The sequence below is a fragment of the Rhamphochromis longiceps genome, linkage group LG7 (genome assembly GCF_057381845.1).
Source record: "Rhamphochromis longiceps isolate RC_006_pf linkage group LG7, R_longiceps_female_GT1.1, whole genome shotgun sequence".
Classification (NCBI taxonomy): Eukaryota; Metazoa; Chordata; class Actinopteri; order Cichliformes; family Cichlidae; genus Rhamphochromis; species Rhamphochromis longiceps.
Window position 1 is genome coordinate 19,653,142 of NC_140563.1, and position 19,033 is coordinate 19,672,174.

The 19,033-nt window shown below is 39.7% G+C and overlaps 1 protein-coding gene across 3 annotated transcripts; it reads left to right on the forward strand.

Annotated features, from left to right (window-relative positions):
- Window positions 1-341: 341 nt before the first annotated feature.
- slc6a13 (solute carrier family 6 member 13) lies at window positions 342-18,589 on the forward strand. 3 transcript variants are annotated; one of them, XM_085412745.1, is made up of 16 exons: window positions 342-791; window positions 1,014-1,129; window positions 4,997-5,206; window positions 5,789-5,923; window positions 6,524-6,664; window positions 7,595-7,676; window positions 7,912-8,044; window positions 8,405-8,539; window positions 12,051-12,154; window positions 12,326-12,450; window positions 13,710-13,822; window positions 14,057-14,194; window positions 14,650-14,752; window positions 14,997-15,097; window positions 15,280-15,450; window positions 16,244-18,589. In XM_085412745.1, exons 2-16 carry the CDS (start codon window positions 1,123-1,125, stop codon window positions 16,406-16,408), a joined length of 1,863 nt encoding a protein of 620 aa, XP_085268871.1. In that variant the 5' UTR covers window positions 342-791; window positions 1,014-1,122; the 3' UTR covers window positions 16,409-18,589. The 3 variants fall into 3 exon arrangements, with proteins under 3 accessions (XP_085268871.1, XP_085268872.1, XP_085268870.1); XM_085412746.1 differs by lacking the exon at window positions 1,014-1,129; XM_085412744.1 differs by lacking the exon at window positions 342-791 and having other exon boundaries at window positions 822-1,129.
- The last annotated feature ends 444 nt before the right edge of the window (window positions 18,590-19,033 follow it).

Below are 19,033 nucleotides of genomic sequence, written 5' to 3' on the forward strand. Positions count from 1 at the left end.
TTTAGACGAGTTTTTGAACTTCTAAGTTTCTCTTCTGTGTTTTCCTCTGTTTGTCTGACTACTTTACATACTCTGTATTTTTCTTTTTTGATGTAACTTTGAAAAAACTTTACTTACAATGCAATGCTCATATTTGCAACTTTTCAGATGCCCTGTGTGTTCAGTTTGTCACAGTAGAGGAAACTAAAGGGAATCACCGATGGCTTCATTTGTATGGATAATGCATACGTTTTAAAACGATGGAACAGTGGGGGAACAAAGGAGATGGAGTTTAGTGGGTTGGTGGGGGTGGGGGTGGAGTTAAGAACATCTTAACTCTGTCCTTAAATCTGTCTCCACCGCCACACAGATCCTCTGCATTGTGACCTTATAACAAATGCCTTGAACTAGACCGATCTGGACCCCTGTGGTGGGAAAAAAAAATCTGAATGGGCTTCTGGGACTGTGAAGAAGGATTGAGGGAATAAAGCCTCCTTTTTCGTGGTCTGAATTAATGGTGTTTTTGGAGCCGGGACTTCATGAAGCAGGATGGATATTTTAATTCCCAGGAGTAGAAAAATACTGAAGAGAGACAGCAGAAACAACTAGAACGATTCGTTTGAGCAGATGATTCAAAGTTGCACATTCTAAGCATGATGCATTTCTGCATACCAGCCCCAGTAACAAACATGACTGAACATGTGTGCTGATGGTCCACATAGTCCAACCAGTGTCTCCACCGTACTAGTTGCTCTCAGAACAGACCCTGGGAGAATGTGCGCGTCAAAAGGTTACGTAATTATCCCACCACGGTAAGACAGCACAGACCTCTAGTGTGCAGTGTGTGTGCATTTCAGTCTGGGGCTGTCTGAATAGAAATGGATGGCAGAGAATGTGTGTGTGTGTGTGTGTGTGTGTGTGTGTGTGTGTGTGTGTGTGTGTGTGTGTGTGTGTGTGCGCGCGCGCGCGCGCGCGCTTATGGGGCAAAGCAGAGGGAAAATCACTCAGCTTCACCAAAGTTTCCAATTTCTCAGTTCTCCGCCCCCTTCACTATATAACAAGCGTGTTATATAGTGAAGCCTGAAGCGGCAGCAGAGCTCCATATGATCTGCTCTCTCCTGGAAACTGTCACACTTTAACACTATGAAAGGTGAGTAGCTTTGATTATTAAACACTTTATATTGTTCTGGGTTCACAGATGAAAAAAATAAGTGAAGTCATTGCTCCAGAAAGCTTCAAACTTATTTGGTACAGAAGCTTAGTGAAAGCTCTTGGGACACTTAGTTTATTAACCTGATCTCTGCACTAGTTCCCGATTTGTCCATGAAGTACTGCTGTGTAAAAAGACAAAAACAAAAAAACGTACTAACATTTTTTCAGCAAGCCGTTTCCTTCATTGTCTGCAGTTATTAGTTCTGTTCATTAAAAAGAAAGCCTGCAAAACCTGATTAAATGCACTTCTCATCTAAAGCAAGAGCTTTTGATTAAAACGCAATTCTTATTAACTAGCTGTGCTTTTCATTGCATTGTGTCTATCAAGCATTATTTTTTTTCTTAGATGTAACATCAAAAATTACAAAATGTCAGAAAAACTGATTGATTAGCTCAAAGGCTAAGCTTATTCATTTATCTCTGAGACGACTTCTCGTGCAGTATTTAACTGATGGCCGATAAATCCAGTGTCCACATACAAGCAATGCAACTTACAACGTGTAATTTTAGAGTAGATGGCGTGAGAGGATTTGATATAGTGATGACAGGAAATATACACAGCTGACCGACAGTGTGGTGTTCAGTATTAAAACGTGATTATGAAAACAAAGTGTGAGGAAAATAGCCTTGAGAAATCTCCGTGCTGTTGGTTCTTGGCATCTCACAGTCAAATAATGACCGGGGCTCCTCTTCCTAACACGTGCACTCAGAGCAAGTTGCACATAATGAGGCTCCGACCGTTAGCAAACAGCAGTGTGCGGTTATTTCGTAATGGATCTCTTCCGAGAACAGGTTATGGCAGGTGTCGTGCCAAGGTAGTTATCCCCGACAGAATTTGTTTCCAATGCGTCGGGAGCGCGCACTGGACAGGGAGCGCGGATCCAGTTGACTCCTCTACCATTCCAACCAAGCAGGCGTGGAAACTGATATGCTTTAGTGAAAAAGTGAAAGATGAGTGTCGTTACATAACCGTTCAGTTTGTAGCTTGCAGCAGAAAACGTTACATTCAGTGTTCTTACGTGGTGTCGGAATTGATTATTCATCAACCCGAGAACTTGTTGCCTAATTACAGGATAATCGCAACTGTGTAAACTTAGTCTGATTGTTGGACATCGATGGAAGTTATGTCTGCTGGAACCAAAACTACACCTTTCTGAGTACATCACTGAACACAACCGTTTTAGTCTTGTAAAACACAACCTAACTAAGCTTTAGAGGGAGGAAAAATAACCCGTTGATTGTGAAATAACTTTGCCATAGATCAAGTTGTTGAGTTTTCTTCCAGCCTATCTGAGTGATAACAGATTTTTTTAATACATTACTGTTTACAGTCCCACTGAACTTAGAGCAGGGGATGTCAAACATAGTCAGAATCGATCGGCAAAGACTGCAATCCGGCCTGCTGAATGGGTTTACAAAATATTAAAGAAGGTACCGTATAAATATTGGAAACTTAACTTTAAAAAAAAAAACTTTACAGTTTTCACTGCTGATAAAGACCTACCCTACAGCCATTCATTATGCACCAATGTTCAGTTCAGTAATAGATAAACAATTAAATGACAGAAAAATTGCTATATTTCACTGTCTACTATAGAAACGTCCGTTTTATGAATATGGGACAGTCAGTGAGCTACTGGAACCTTTTCTGTAATTTTACACATGTATCATGTAGAGAAACTGAGATGTGCTGCCAAAATTGTAATTGTAAATTGTAAAAATTTTATTATTTCATAATCTCAGGGATTAAATGTGGAAAGTGTAGTTTCACTCTTTGGGCCCACTTAAGATCAAATATCCAAAAGGCTGATTCTGTTCATCTGAACGTAGTGTTTTCAGTGGGAGGAACGCTTCGGCACTCATCCAAGTGACTTCTTCAGTCTCAGCTGACTGCAGGTTTTCACAACCTTATAAACAGTACATTTGCACAATGACTTAAACTAGGCCACTGATCAATGGTCTTTGATCAATGGTTGTTGATCAGTGGTCATGACAATTTGCACGTCAATGATCAAGTTGTGCACAACCATTACAAGTAAACTTTTTAACTTCTTTCCACAGGCTAATTTCCTTATAGATTTACAGTATTTATGTTCACAGTGTTACCCACTCAAAATTAAGTCAGTCAGATTTTGGATTTGAAAATAATAGCCCTGTGAATTCACCTATATGTGAATATTTTTTGACTCAGTTCAGAATCCTATTATAAGGACACAAAACCCAGATCTTATAATATAGCCCTACTTATCAGGCAACATTTTGAATACTAAAAATTTAGTTTACAATAATTATTTACCGACTTTGATGTATTTACAATACAGTACTGGACCACAAAGTCAGCCTAACCTTCAGTCAGTCGGCCAGTCATTCAGTAGCTCAGTCTGTCGGTCACTCAGTGGTTCAGTCAGCCCATTATGTTTCAGAAAGAGGAAATGTTGGCTCCGTTTCCTAGGAAGAAGGTCCTTTTTGCCTCCATGAGCTTGTTCCCAGTTTTGGCACATTTTCTCACAGTGTGCCTCTTCTCTGATGTCCTGTATTGAACGTGTGTGAATACCTACTATTTCAGCAAGGAAAGGCTATTGTAAGTTCGATCTTTTAGAGCCTATTAAAATTATGCTTTTTGAAGTGAGGCACTTGGCCCACAGAGAAACTGTGAAAAGGGGAGGTAAACTGTGATCTGGCTGCAAGGCCACTCCACTTTTGTTGAACTGAGCCTTCATTCCCACCAAGTAGCTTCCGAAAACAAGAGCTCTATTTTTTACCTCGGCCACAATTTGGCTCTGCCGCTGAGATTTTGGCTCCTAAAGTGGTTCTAACCTCCATCCCTATGTACACATCACATACAAAGTCACTTTTGTGCTCCACCTCTGCCCTTTATCAGCAGGAGCGAATTCCTGAAGATGGCTTCACACAAGGCTTTGTGATAAATGAACCTTCTATCCCCCGTGCTGTTTTCAGAAGTAAACATAGAAAACATGGAGAAACTACTCCTGTTAAACTAGGTCACACTACATGTAACTTGTGTTTGTGTGGATGTTTGGGGTGAAAAAAGAATTGGTGCATTTTTGTAATCGGATTAGTGTGAGCGTGTTTCCTGCAGAAGGCTGCAGGACTGCAGCAGTGACCATAATGTGTTCCAGAGAGAGGAAAAAGGGGTAACAGACGGACTGTGAGAAGCCTGTTAATGCAACCTGACAGGAGTGAGCACAGTCAGTGAGCTGTCTGTTTCCTCCATAGAGAGAAATTCTTTCAGTAGTGCTGGCCCCAAAACAGGGTTTGGCAGAGGTCCTGACCAACTTCTAATGTGGTCACATAACCTCAAGTAATTGCTGACCTCATTCAACGCACAAAAAAGATGGCATACATTTTGGCTTTTGTAAATACAATAATAGATGGCACATCATATAAATGTTCACCAAGAACTACCCAAGGTCCTGAAATTGCTTAATCTCCTGTTGAGGTTGTTGGTGCATTATCCTGAATGCAAACATTTTCACGGATAAAAATGCAGAAACAAATCTCAGTCAGAATTGTTGCAGCTGCGTATCATCACAAATGTATAGAAACACTTTTTATGAAGCAATCAAACGTGTTAATTTTATAGACAAAAAAGTTCAGTCTGTACGAACTGCTGTCATGGTTGAATTGAAATGAGAGTGACTGGGACAAATAATGCATGACGTTTTTCAGCAATCTACCTTTAAGCTCTACTGAAATTGGACAAGCCATAAATGCCTTCTGAATGAAAGCTTTATTCTCTGCCTTTAAAACAAATCCTGACACTATGTTATGTTCAATTTCTTAGGTCAATCAAACGATATGGAAAACACGTCCAAGGTGGAAGCTTCTAATGGGCACAGCAGGCCACTGGACATTGTACCCAGTACAGAGGAGAAGATGACAGAAAGGGGACAATGGGGCAACAAGGTTGAGTTTATTCTGTCCGTGGCAGGAGAAATTATTGGCCTTGGGAATGTCTGGCGTTTTCCTTACCTTTGTTATAAGAATGGAGGAGGTGAGTGTCGCCAATGAACGTTTTTTGCTCGTTACCTCGTTATCTTGAGATATCTTTAGTTTATTTTTGCATTTACATAGTCATACACTGCATCAGGGTCTGGTGGCAAGATTACAGCCACAAGACACTTCAGATTAGTAGATGTAGTAGACTTTATGCATCATTTCCTTTCCTTTGGAAAGAGTAGTCCACCTAGCATGCAAATTAAACTGATAAACTGCAAGTGCTTTGCTTGAAAGTTGGATTAATTATCATTTTTTATAATTACTATCGTATGCATTAGCGTTGAAAGAAAAAAAATACATGAGCTAACGTGTGAAATTCCAAGACAATCAATAAAATAGTGAATAAGTAGGCCAGGCTTGTTAAATCCTTTAAAAATATGAAGAATGAGCCAATTCATGCTTAACTTCTAGCAAAATAACTTTGGAGCAGGATGTTTTACTAGAAACTTTTTTGCAACCTTACCTTGCAGTATGTGTACAATAACTTCAAGATGCAGCAGTCCTAACTGCACCACATTGCTCGAGGACATGTTGAAAACAACTTAGTCAACTTTTCCTTCAATCTGTGTGTGTACAGGTGCCTTTTTTATACCATACCTCATCTTCTTGTTTGCTTGTGGGATCCCTGTCTTCTTCCTGGAGACAGCTTTGGGTCAGTACACCAGTGAGGGAGGCATTACCTGCTGGAGGAAAATCTGCCCTTTGTTTGAAGGTAATCAACTTGTGTTCCCAAGAAATCATTTTATGGATATTTTATGGTGTTAACAGTACCATACATGGATACATTTGTCTAATTCACGTGTTAAATGTAAATGTGTCTGCAGCAGCTGCTTGTGAACTACAGAGTATTCCTAACAAAAATGTAGAACAACACTGAAAAAAGATACAGTACAAAGTAAATGGATATAGGGGATTGCAAGTTGTGCAGGGTCGAGTTAAGGAAACAGTCATGTAACTGAAACTTTTTCCTTACTTGAACTGACAACTTTGGGTGGATCACATCAGACACAGCACAATTAGCTTCAGTGGAGCTTTAGTGTTTACAGGCTGCTGTTAACAAGTGATAAAAACAGATTCAGTACATCTCCAGCTGTGCTTCGACTAGTACATGTCACAAGAATGTGACAATATTAAAGTACGCCTCTGTGGAACTACACTAAACAATACATTTGCACAGTTACCTGACTGTATGTTGGTTCAGCGACAGGTACTGCGGAAAAATAATGACCTAACTGGCCTGACCAATCAAGTCAAAGGATTGGTAATAGTGGTATTTTATTGCTTATCACCAAAAGCGTGTTTTCTGTTTCAGGCCTGGGTTATGGCAGCCAGGTAATTGTTGCTCTGCTGAACATCTACTACATTATTGTGTTAGCCTGGGCCATCTTCTTTCTGTTCCACTCCTTCACCTGGGATCTGCCCTGGGCATCCTGCAACAATAGCTGGAACACAAGTAAGACAAAGATTTTGTATCTCTGCTTATCATATAAACTTAAGAAAATTCTTATTGGTGTTTATGACTTTGCTGTCCACATAGGGTAAATTTCTTTAATGACCATATTCTAACACAATACATAAATACAATATTCAAGTATCTTACACTGTCACTATGAACAATAATGGAAGAGCATCTTTTTATTCTCAATAGACAAAAGCAGCAAATGTGACCTACACACAGTGTCATCCATGTCGGGCAGTTTGGATTGGTTGAAAAGCCCTCTCTGTAGGCTGTCTATAGATAAATACATATATAAATGAACACAATTGTGATACAATAAACTGAGAAAAAGGGATGCTGATCATTTTTATGTTGGTTAAGATCATAGAAACCAGCCAATTATAATACCTCATGGAATTTCTGTGATTGGTCCTTTCTGTCATACAATTTTTTGTATTCAAGTGTAGACAACCTGTCATACACAATATGCAACATTTCAGAACAGTTAATATCCATGTAAACCACAGGAGGAGTGGAAGGGGCAGACTCTTTCTTCTTCTTGTCACTGACAGTTCTTTGGCATCTGTATCTGTATGTTTGGAGTCACTGCCAACTGAATTACGATGTTTAAGAATTTTAGCATGTGAAGTGCCGAAAATTTTTGCCGGTGCTGCACATACTATTGGTGTAATCTTTAATCAAGGATACCTAGGTCAGCATCTCTAAAGGTCTCTAAAGACTACTTTTAGGGATGCAGATAAAACGTCCTTTTGTGATTTTTTTCCCATATTTTTGAATAAAGGGAGTGAATGCTGCAGGAAAACTGTTTCTGTCTGTCTCAGTGTCGGCACTTGTTTGTCTTGCCTGTGTGTAACTTGGAAACCTTGGAGAACGCTTGGATTTCTTCACAGGATTGAATGTCTTTTTGTCTGTCCTTCATTCAAGATTCCTGTATGCCATTGCAGAAGGGGAATACCTCCATCAATCACCATGAGAACACCACCTCTCCTGTCATTGAGTTCTGGGAGTAAGTGTCCTTTTGTTTGACCATGTCCTCAAATGACCTTACATACCAACAGATTTACTAAACAAAAAATTTATTCTAGAGGTTTGGATTAAATTAGGTCAAACTACTTGTTCAAAGTTGTCTTATTTTTGTTTCTCTCCGCTTTTTAACTCTTAGCTTCTGGTTCCTAAGGGTTTGTATCAGTACATTAGGTATGATAATTAGTTTTTCTCCTGTGCGTATGTTTTCGATTTAGGCGCAGAGTACTGAGAATATCTTCAGGTATTGACCACATTGGTTCTCTGAACTGGGATCTGGCTCTGTGTCTTGCCTTTGCATGGGTAATCTGTTACTTCTGTGTATGGAAGGGAGTGAAATCCACAGGCAAGGTAAAAAAAGAAAAATAATAATAATAAACCCTCCCGTGCTAAACATTCACAGTTAGAACAGCATCTGTGTTATTGATGTGCACCATTAAATACCAATCTTCTGCCAGTCTTTTGTTGTTTGTAATAAATGAAAAACAAAGATTTGCGTTTAACCAAACTCATATAATGAAAATCTGCACTGCTTAATGCTACGAAAGATATTCTACTTTTTTTTCATATTTGAAATTTTTGCAGACTAAAGAAGTCACATTTTGGAAAAAAAGAGAGAAAATAACACGTTTAATTGAAATCAAAAAAATAGAATGGTAGGAATTGTTATAAAAGATGTTAGAATCACAAGAAAATGTTGTTTCCTTCCAGGTAGTTTACTTCACAGCTACTTTTCCGTATGTAATGCTCCTGGTTCTCCTGATCAGAGGAGTAACACTGCCAGGCGCCTCCATTGGAATCCACTTCTACCTTTACCCCGACATCAATCGACTGTCTGACCCCCAAGTAAGTTAAAAAAAAACAATACACTTGTGCTGAGGTGGTGAACAGTGGTTCACCTTGTCAGAAAAACATATGTCCAGGCATGCAGATCAATGTAGAGGTCTGAGCATTCCTCGCTGCACTGTACAGCATACACCACATTGTTAAGTTTGTGTTTTGGCGTTTTGTCTTTCGGGTGAACCAGTTTCTGTCTGAACGTGTTGCTGGGTCTGAAATACAGGAGAAACTCAGGAGAGTTTTCTCCAAGCATGACATCCCAGTGTATTTCAGACCCAGCAACACGCTCAGACAGAAACTGGTTCACCCGAAAGACAAAACGCCAAAACACAAACTTAACAATGTGGTGTATGCTGTACAGTGCAGCGAGGAATGCTCAGACCTCTACATTGGAGAGACCAAACAGCCACTTCACAAGCGCATGGCACAACACAGAAGAGCCACCTCCACAGGACAAGACTCAGCAGTCCATCTGCATCTTAAGGATAAAGGACGCTCTTTCGAGGATGCCAATGTTCACATTTTGGACAGAGAGGACAGATGGTTTGAAAGAGGAGTGAAAGAAGCCATCTATGTCCACTGTGAGCGACCATCTTTGAACAGAGGCGGGGGTTTACGACACCAACTCTCTGCCATCTATAATCCAGTTTTGAGATGCTTTCCCAGACGCCTTAACGCCCACTCACATCCTGGGCCATCTGACCTCAGGAATTCACATGATAAGGTGGGGCCAGGTTTCACAATGAACACACCCGAAACTCTGGCTGATTGGGACCCACGCCCAGTTTCCCACCTTGGCTCAGGCGATTAGAGGATCATCAGGGGGTCCTTTTGTCCCTCTGTGGGGGGTCACTCCCACTAGGTTTATATCTGGGACTCTCCACCATTTGACCTTAGAACTGAAGAAGCTTCTCGGATGAGAGGTGAAACGTCTTCAAGCAACTTAAAGAAGTCCAGACGCTTTTCTTTGCAAGCTCCTTTGACTACGATGACCTGGATGACTGAGAACCTTCACAGACATAGTTGTGATAGACGTGACAATTACAGCATACAGCAACATCAGGAAGAAGAAACACGAGAAAATAGAGAAGTACCAGAGCCTGAAGGAACAACTGGAACAGATATGGAATATAAGGCCAAAGCATTTCCAGTAGTTACAGGAACATTAAGAGTTGTAACCCCAAAACTGGAAGAACAGCTTCAACAGATTCCAGGCTCAACATCAGAGAGTCCTAGGAAGAGCTAAGATATTGTGCAGAACCTTCAACTCCCAGACCTTTCGTAGACGGTTGGCCTGATCATGTACTTAATGGTTCACTGTGAGACTGGCAGCTTTTAACACCAAAAATTTCTAAACATATGTACTGAATCATCTTTAACGTTTTTGTTGTATTGTACATTTGTAATTTCTTGGAAAGTCACCACTGTTTACGAGAAATTGTCAGCATGACTGTTTGATCCATCCCATAGGCAAAGATGTGATTTCAGGTTCAGATAGATTTTCACTGCTTTGCCTTTTTGCTCTTAAGAAAAGCTTTTCAGATTTGTCAAAAGCAAACACCGGATACAGCACTTAAGATTTTGAATTGAGTGCACTGTTACTTTGTGTTGTTCACTTTTATGGCCTCATAAAGTCACTAGCCACATTGGGGTGGTTGCTCAAAAAAAGCAAAAAGGAACATCCCAGCAAGCTCAGTATCGAGCAACACAATTAAAACAATAAAGCTTTGAAGGCTGTTACTGAATGGCCAAATTTGCATTCTATGTTTAGAATTTGACTTTATGTACTCATCCATCCACCTAAAGCTAACACAGTTACTCCACCCATCATCCTGTCTGTCTGAAAAAAAGAGATAGAAAATATGTTTCTCTTGGCATTGAGACATTACCAAATTGAGAAAAGTTTCCCTTTTTAGCTTCACGCAGAAGACTGACACACTTAAGGACTAGCTGGAGGATCATTGAACAGCTAAAAGATAAAGCCAGTTATTGTAGGTTTATGACAGGGGTGGGCAATTCCAGGCCTCGAGGGCCGGTGTCCTGCAGGTTTCTATATCTCACCTTGGGTCAACACACCTGAATCACATGATTAGTTCATTACCAGGCCTCTGGAGAACTTCAGGACAAGTTGAGGAGCTAATTTAGCCATTTAAATCAGCTGTGTTGGTCCAAGGACACATCTAAAACCTGCAGGGACACCAGCCCTCGAGGCCTGGAGTTGCCCACCCCTGGTTTATGATGAGGGACTGAATCCTGTCTCATTTTTGTGCCTTTAAACTAACTAAACAACTGGTTGCTTTAAACCGTTTTAACAATCACATGAGAGTGGGTTGGGAATATGGGTGGTAACAAGGACACTTGCAGTTTCCTTTGTGCTTGCTTTTGTTTGAATTCCAAACACTCGCCCCAACCCTTCTTCATTGTCCTTTAGAGAATGAACACAAGCCACGTGTATGCAGTCCTAGACAAGGCTGAGTGTAAAGCTTTTAAGAGTTCAAAATATATGCCTTTGGTTGTAATGATGTGTCCAGAGTTACTGTCAGTCAGATCTTCAGTCCCGGCTGCCAGCTACCTTGAAAAATGCCTCAGTGCAGTGGGAGCATTTTACCAGAAAAGCAATTAGAAAGAGAAATCTCATTTACATGTTGAAGTGTGAGTGAGTGTTCCAAGAGTGCTCTGCTTTGTGCCTTAGATGTGGAAATGGCTTTACTAGGAAGCTCATGTCAGGGTTGTGGGGTGAGAAGAGATTTCAGAGATAGTAGCAGTACTTTTCTAGACTTTTTTCAAAAATTAAAAGGGACATGGGAGGTTTCGAAGACTGAGTTCACTATTTGCATTTTTGGGTGTGGTGCTGCCGTTGTGCAAAACAATCTTATCTTACCCTGATCACACAGTGATCCGGTGGGGCTGTATCTGGCCTTTTGTCCAGTGTCAACTGCTCCTGCAAACTGGATAAGAGGGCAAAGAGAATTTTATGGGTGGATGTTAAAGGTTTCTTTTAATTCGAAGCAGAAGAAAGAAACAAAATAACAGCGAATGTAGTTCTTGCTTAATGTTATGGATTGAAGTCTGTTTCCAAACATTCAAACTGGACTGAGCCTTTCAGGAACACAGAAATATGCAAACCAAAATAATGTGTAAACTTGTCTGTATTTTCTTTGGTTGTCAAGGACATCTGATTATTCTGTTGGAAATATATTCTCTTAAGGTCATCCCATTTTTTTCATACAGGGTAGGTTTGGTTAGATTGGGTTTTTTCGTTAATAAATTAAATCATCATTTGAAAACTGCGCTTTGTAATATTAAACTGTATTTGATCGTCTGAAACATGAAAATATGACAAATATTAAAATCAAAAACAAGAAAGAAATGATGAAGGGGAAAATATTTTTCACAACACCGTAGAAAGCTGATAAACATTCGTTTTTTCTTTTTCTGTCTGAGTTTATCCTTTTTTTTTTTAAAGAGTCTTTAAAAATGTATTTCTTTCCTCATCTGGTTTCATTTCTGTTCAAAGGTATGGATGGATGCTGGAACTCAGATCTTTTTCTCATTCGCCATCTGTCTTGGCTGCCTCACTGCCCTAGGAAGCTACAACAAATATAACAACAACTGCTACAGGTAATGACTCTCTCTCTCTCTCTCTCTCTCCGTCTTTTGTCCAGTGACAAAAGACGCTTTACACTCATATATATATATGTGAGCATATCAAGTAATTCTGTTCCATGTAATGTCAGTAATATTTTCAACAATTTATTTTCAGTGACTATATTCTTGTTGTGCTGTTTGCAGGGATTGTGTGGCCCTCTGTTTCCTTAACAGTGGTACCAGTTTTGTTGCGGGCTTTGCCATCTTCTCCATCCTGGGCTTCATGTCCAACGAGCAAAATGTGCCCATCTCAGAAGTGGCTGAATCTGGTTTGTAGTTCTTATATTGTGTAGGTAGGTAGGTAGGTAGGTAGGTAGATAGATAGATAGATAGATAGATAGATAGATAGATAGATAGATAAGATAGGTTTGTACATCAAGGTCCATGCCAGGGGTTGAGAAACCAGTAAATACTGATGTGGGTAGTGGAACAAAGCTAATATGGACAAGGACTTACAATGTGGAATTGATGTAAAGCTACTAATCCAACTGAGAGGTCATATGCAATACATGGGAGTGCAATAGCGTTTGTAGCAGTTGAAGACAGCTACTATTGAAGGTGAAGATCCAGAGCCTATAGCACAGTGGGAGGTGTATTGAGCACTATTGACATAATTCATTTCAATTCTGGAATAATAAGCTAGCCACATAAGGAGATAAATGCCTCTGATGTCAAGACACAAAAACTGCTCACAATACACTGAGGTCTCCAAAATCCTGAGGCACTATGAACAATGAATAGAGGAAGGGGTGAGGATTAGTGAGTGTCAGAGTCACAGTGCAGGATGAAGATAAGTGCCCCACCCCCAGCCCCTGTTGAGATCTGAGGCAGCTGAAGACAGACAGTGATTGGAACAAGAAGAGGAACCGTCATGGACCACCAAGCCCCAACTTGGCCTGTACCTCTGACAGATACCATCAGATCCATAGAGGCAGGAGTCCACCATAGACAACAGGACCCAAGTTGCAGACCGTACAAAGGTGTCGTGAAGACTATCCAACATATAATAGCAGGATGTAAGATGCAAGTTGATGCAGTATATCCCAGCTGGGATAGTGTACAGGGACATCTGTGCACAATATAGACTAGATGTCCCCAAGTCCCGATAGGAGACACTACCAAGGAGAAAAGGTCCTGTGTTGCAGTCTTTGAGTTCCAGCTGCTGGCAACCAACCAGATGTAGTGGTAATCAACAGGCACAACATCAAAGGGTCTCCGTCCAGAAGAGCAAAGTCCTAGGAAAAGCTTAGATACTGTGCAGAACCTCCAACTCCCAGGCGGTTTGTAGAGGGCCCGAGTTTGAGGAACACACAGAGCTTTCATGTATCCATATAGATGTATATATAAAGATACGGTGTATTGATCAGTACTGCAGGATGTTTATTGGGTGTGAATCAATGCATGGCAGAATACAATTTTCTAAAGCGCAGACAGTTGAACTGAACATGTCAGTATTATATCAAAATATGTGCTTGATTGAAAAGAAAAACACAAATTCTAACTTCAGTGGGATTTCTGTGTACGACAGGTCCAGGTTTAGCCTTCATTGCCTATCCTCGAGCTGTGACCATGATGCCTTTTTCCCCTCTGTGGGCCTGCTTCTTCTTCATTATGATTGTATTTCTAGGACTGGACAGCCAGGTGAGGCCAGCATGTAGCAAAATAACCCACACAAGAACACATACAAAAAGAAAATTCAAATAATAGTCATATGAACACAATCCCAACTAGTAGCCTTTGTACAGCTCTGCTATTTTTCCTCAGTTGCTCAGTACCTTTTTATTAACAGCTGGTCTGTGCACATGCATACACAAATGCAGTACACAACATCAAAAAGTACGCACATCTCATAACTTTGGCTTTTTTCCTGATTAGTTTGTATGTGTGGAGAGCCTGGTCACAGCCGTGGTGGATATGTATCCTTCCGTCTTCCGCCGTAAAAACCGCAGGGAACTCTTCATCCTGGCAGTAGCAATAGTATCCTTCTTCCTGGGCCTCATCATGCTGACAGAGGTTAGTTTGTGCAATTCTTTCAGTTTTAATACATACATAATTTCAAAGTGATACTGAGCATAAATGCTACCAATCCATGGTCTTGTGAATTTAAGTGAAGTACTTACTGGGGCATTTTGTTTGGGGTTTTTTTTTTATGATTTTTTCCTAAGTCAGACTGTCGCCAAGCAGTCTGCCAAACTCATTTAAAGTGCCTGAGTTCACCTACTGTAGCTTCTCTTTAGCAACCTATTAAAATTCCTTCATATCCAGTCACTTGGCACAAATCATGCTGTGACACAGCCAACTGTGAATAACTTTTGTTGTTGGCAAATTGTTTCCACTTTAGTAAAATCCAAGCACATAATGGATAAATGACCTGAAAGCAATATTTTGCGTCATGCAGGTTGTGTTTCATTTGTTTTATCTTACACTTGTGAACTCATGTCTGTCTGTCTGTCTGTCTGTACCCACAGGGAGGCATGTATGTCTTCCAACTCTTTGACTACTATGCAGCCAGTGGGATGTGCCTGCTCTTCGTAGCCATTTTTCAGACAGTTTGCATCGGTTGGGTTTATGGTGAGTTTGTTATTTAAGACTGTCGGAACTTAAAAATGCTCAGTGCTTAATTTGCTAATAGAGACCATCCATAAAATGAAAGGTGTAGATTGATGGTTTGAGTTCAAAGGAATTAAAGAAATGATCATTACTAGTTGAAAATAACTGCAACTTGTTTTATTAAAATAATAGTGCGCTGGGGTTTTTAAGCTCTCTACTGGTCAGGGGGAATCTTGACACTGATCCAACTTTCCTCTGACCACAGGGGCAGATCGCTTCTATGATAACATTGAGGATATGATTGGCTATCGCCCCGGCCCTGCCATTAAATACTGCTGGCTTTTCTTCACTCCTGCAACATGCTTTGTGAGTTTTGCTTTATTAACAGTTCTCTTCTGAAAGTAGAGCAACCTCTGCTGGTCAAAATTAGAAATACATGTCAATAAAACTGGGCTAATATCTTAAGATGATACCAAAATTATACAGTCAAAGTATTCACTGGTGTATTAAATGTCAGTTATTTATCAGTGTTATCATACTTCACACAGGGAACCTTTGCCTTTGCCTTAATCAAGTACTCACCTTTGAAGTACAACAATGATTATGTGTACCCGTTGTGGGCGGATGGGATCGGCTGGATCCTGGCTCTGTCCTCCATGCTTTGCATACCCCTTTGTATGGCATTCAAACTGTACAATACCCCAGGAACACTGAGAGAAGTAAGTCCGAAACTGTTTGGATTTTTCTGTGCATATGAAAAAACTGGCACCTTAAAGATTGAACCACAGAAACAAAACCAGTCAGATTCGTCATAATTCAGTATTTTTGAATGAACAATAGTTCAATTTGTTTGCTTCTTTGTTACAGAAGTATGTATACATATCTCAAGAGCATTTCCTTTTTGCTTTACTTTGAAAAAGTTCTGGATCATCCGTTCACTATTTCTATTGTCTGAAATTGGCAGCTGCCATAGAATTCATCACAATATTTGAATATATTTATTTATATACACCGTTATCTTAAGTGAATAAAGGGAACTTCTATCTTCTGTTGGTTAAGGTATTCACCAAATAAGAATATTGTTCCAGGTTTTCAGCAGGAAAACATCGTAACTTACCATGCCCCCACCTTCCCAAAACCATGTCCCAAATGCAGACACAAGCAAGCAGGTAAATGAGCAAGAGTACCTTTTAATGAGTTTACAGATAAATGACAACTAGTCCTGCAAGGCAGAGATGAAATGAATCCATTGCAAATCCCACTGAGATCATTCCAGCAGGCAACAAGATGAATCCAAAGAGGTGGTAATACGGAAAATCCAAATAACTGGGTGAAATGAAATGATGGCACAGAGAGAGAGGGAGAGAAACAAGACACACAGAGTTCAAGTTTCAAAATCATAATGAATGTCTTTAAGTTAAAAAAAGGTTTATTAGAAATTGAAGAACAATCAGTTTGTCAGACATCATATCACTGACATGCTTTGTTTTTTAATCAATTTTCTGTTCACAGCGTTTTGTTCTTCTAAGCACTCCTTCCACTGAGTTACCAAAGACAAAGCAGGAGCAGGAGGCACTCCATGCCATCTTTGCAGCAGACGGTGAAAGCCTCCATCAGAAAGCACCTCCCTCTCGAGATGGCTACGTCCCTGTTGGTGAAAAGGAGTCTCATTGCTAGAAGTTTGAGGATTGGAATCGGAGTCTATTTAGAGGTCAGTTGTCACTGTGAGGCTCTCAGTGACTGGCCCCATCACTGTTCTCTCTGTATTACCTCACAAGATAAGCTGGTGAAAACAGACATGTATGCAGACTTTTACAGTCTGCTCACCTGCTATTGGCTGCTGGAACTTTCTTCTTTGCATGTTGTCTTCAGTACACAGTGTTGTGCAAATATCCTGAGCTGCCCTTCATTTCTTTATATTTTGCTAGCAAAATGTGAAATGGGTGCAGTGATCTACTGAAACATGCAACCATACATGGTAATAGAGCATGTGAGGCAAAAAGTAACCTTTGGGAATAGTTCTCCAGGCTTCCAGAAGGACATTTAGATGTTCTTTGGCTGTTGGCTGTCTTTTGTTCCATTCTCTGTTAAGATGATCCCACACTGCCTCAGTAATGTTGCCTATGTGGAGGCCAATCCTTGACTATTAGTGTTCCACTGTGTGTTTTTCTGTCCAGGTACATTTTTACTGTATTGACAGTGTGTTTGGGATTACTACTAATCAGACATGTTCAAGATTGTATTACATGGTGGGTGAAAATTTGATAGTACTTTTTTGCTTTCATAATTCCATCATTTTTGACAAGATTCCCAGTACCGATGGTTGAAATGCAGACCCATACCATGCTCCTTCTTTTTTGGCCACTTGTTCTGTTTCCTCAAATTTTTTAAGTACAAATTGCACACCCTTCTAAGCTATGCTAGGTTTCCACGTAATAGGTTTTTAGGAATCACCTTGTTGGTGCAAAAATACTCTTTCTATGACAATACTGTTTTTGCAACAGGCAGCTAGTAAAGTGCCTAAAGATACAATTCAAAGTGAATTTTTCGCTAAGTTGTCTGTTGTGTGTAGACACAACACCGGTTAATACCTGGAGTTGGGCAACTTAGGTTTTTGCAAATAATTCACAGGTCAGTGTTAAACAGGTCATATATTAAAAAAAAACATTCCTTCAAAAATAGTCAGGTCTAAGAATTGGGATGAATGAATGAAAAAGCAAACCATCTTCAGAAAGCCTGGAGATCAACCGCTAAAAAAATCAACAGTATAAAGAAACGATGGGGTGACTCAAGACTTTTGCACAGTACTGTACCATATGATGGCAACAGCAACATTACGCAAAGATTTACTTCCGTTATTTGAAAGTGGGTTGACATCTCATTTGCCTGTGGCAGAGTAACGTGACAATGTAAACACTGTTGTTACACAGTGGCAAAGAATTTACATTTGACTGTCTGCTTTCTAAGGAAGCATTTTCTTCTGTTGTGGACATCTCTAATGTTCAGTGAATCTCATTCTGGCTGCTTCATTAAATTTAACAGCCGTCTGCTGCAGACTGAGTGCAGGAAAGTGTCACATGATCGCACAGCTCACAAACCCCTCTGGGCTTAAATTAATCTGCTTAATGTATACAGAGGAGAACCACATTGTTTATCCACCAACAGTTGAGGTGTTCTCTCAGGATTGGTAAAAAAAAAAAGTCACAAAAAACATTACTACACAAGGTGTTTTAGTAACCAATGCTTCAGGATACAAAGACTGGTTACATTTCTACAGATCAACCCACTTAAACTCTGTTTGTTTATTTTTATCTTAACACTGTTTGTACCATTTTAAAGGCTTCTCTGTATAATTTTGGTCTGCTTTGGGCACTGCAGATTTGTATTGATGTTTTATATTAAATGTTTATGTTAAATGTTCAGATTCTTGACATGGATTTAATTTAGTCTTGTTTTAATGTGCCTTATGTCTAATTCTGGGAATGTATGAAATAAAGTTAAAAGGTACCCAAAGCAAAGGGACAGTTGATCCACTTAGATTATATCAGAAGTGAGTTCCAATGCAGGAGATTCATTCCAAAAAAGAAGAAGAAGAAGAAGCTTGTTATCTCTTTCTGCTGTATCGCAATGAACTTCAGCCTGTGTTTCTTTTTCTTTACATGTTGAAATGAATATATGATCACTGATTTTGGAGCATGAACACTTTTTGTTATAAGATTTTATACCCTAAAACACTTTTTTTTAAATGAATGAATACAAATACCTTCATTTGGAACATATATTTCTACTACATGTGTATATTTTGTGGGACATCTTCAGTGAATTTGTGTTGGCCTTGATTACAAATAAATGTTTTACATTTTAGCAATTGTGTATGTGATGCCTCATTTCCAGTTATGAACATTTATGTAGAATTTTACATTCAAATCACACAACCCAACCAGGACGTCTACGCTATAGGTAAAAAATAAATGCTGAATTTTATGTTTTGACAATTTAAAGTGTACTTAATCGTACTTAAAAAACATCATGAAGGTCAGTAAACACCCACAACATCACCTGTTCATACCTCTGCCCTCGGGCAAGCGCTACAGGAGTCTGACATCGAGGCCTAAAAGACTCAAACAGCTTCCGCCCACAGGCCATTAGACTCCTGAATAAAACAATTTACACAGTCCCTCTCTTACCTCATCACAGCTATAGAATGCAACTGTATTATTATGTTGTATTTATTATTGTCTGCTATCACACTAATCAGTACAGATCTCTTTGCAAACTTGCACAAGAATAAACAAAAAGCCT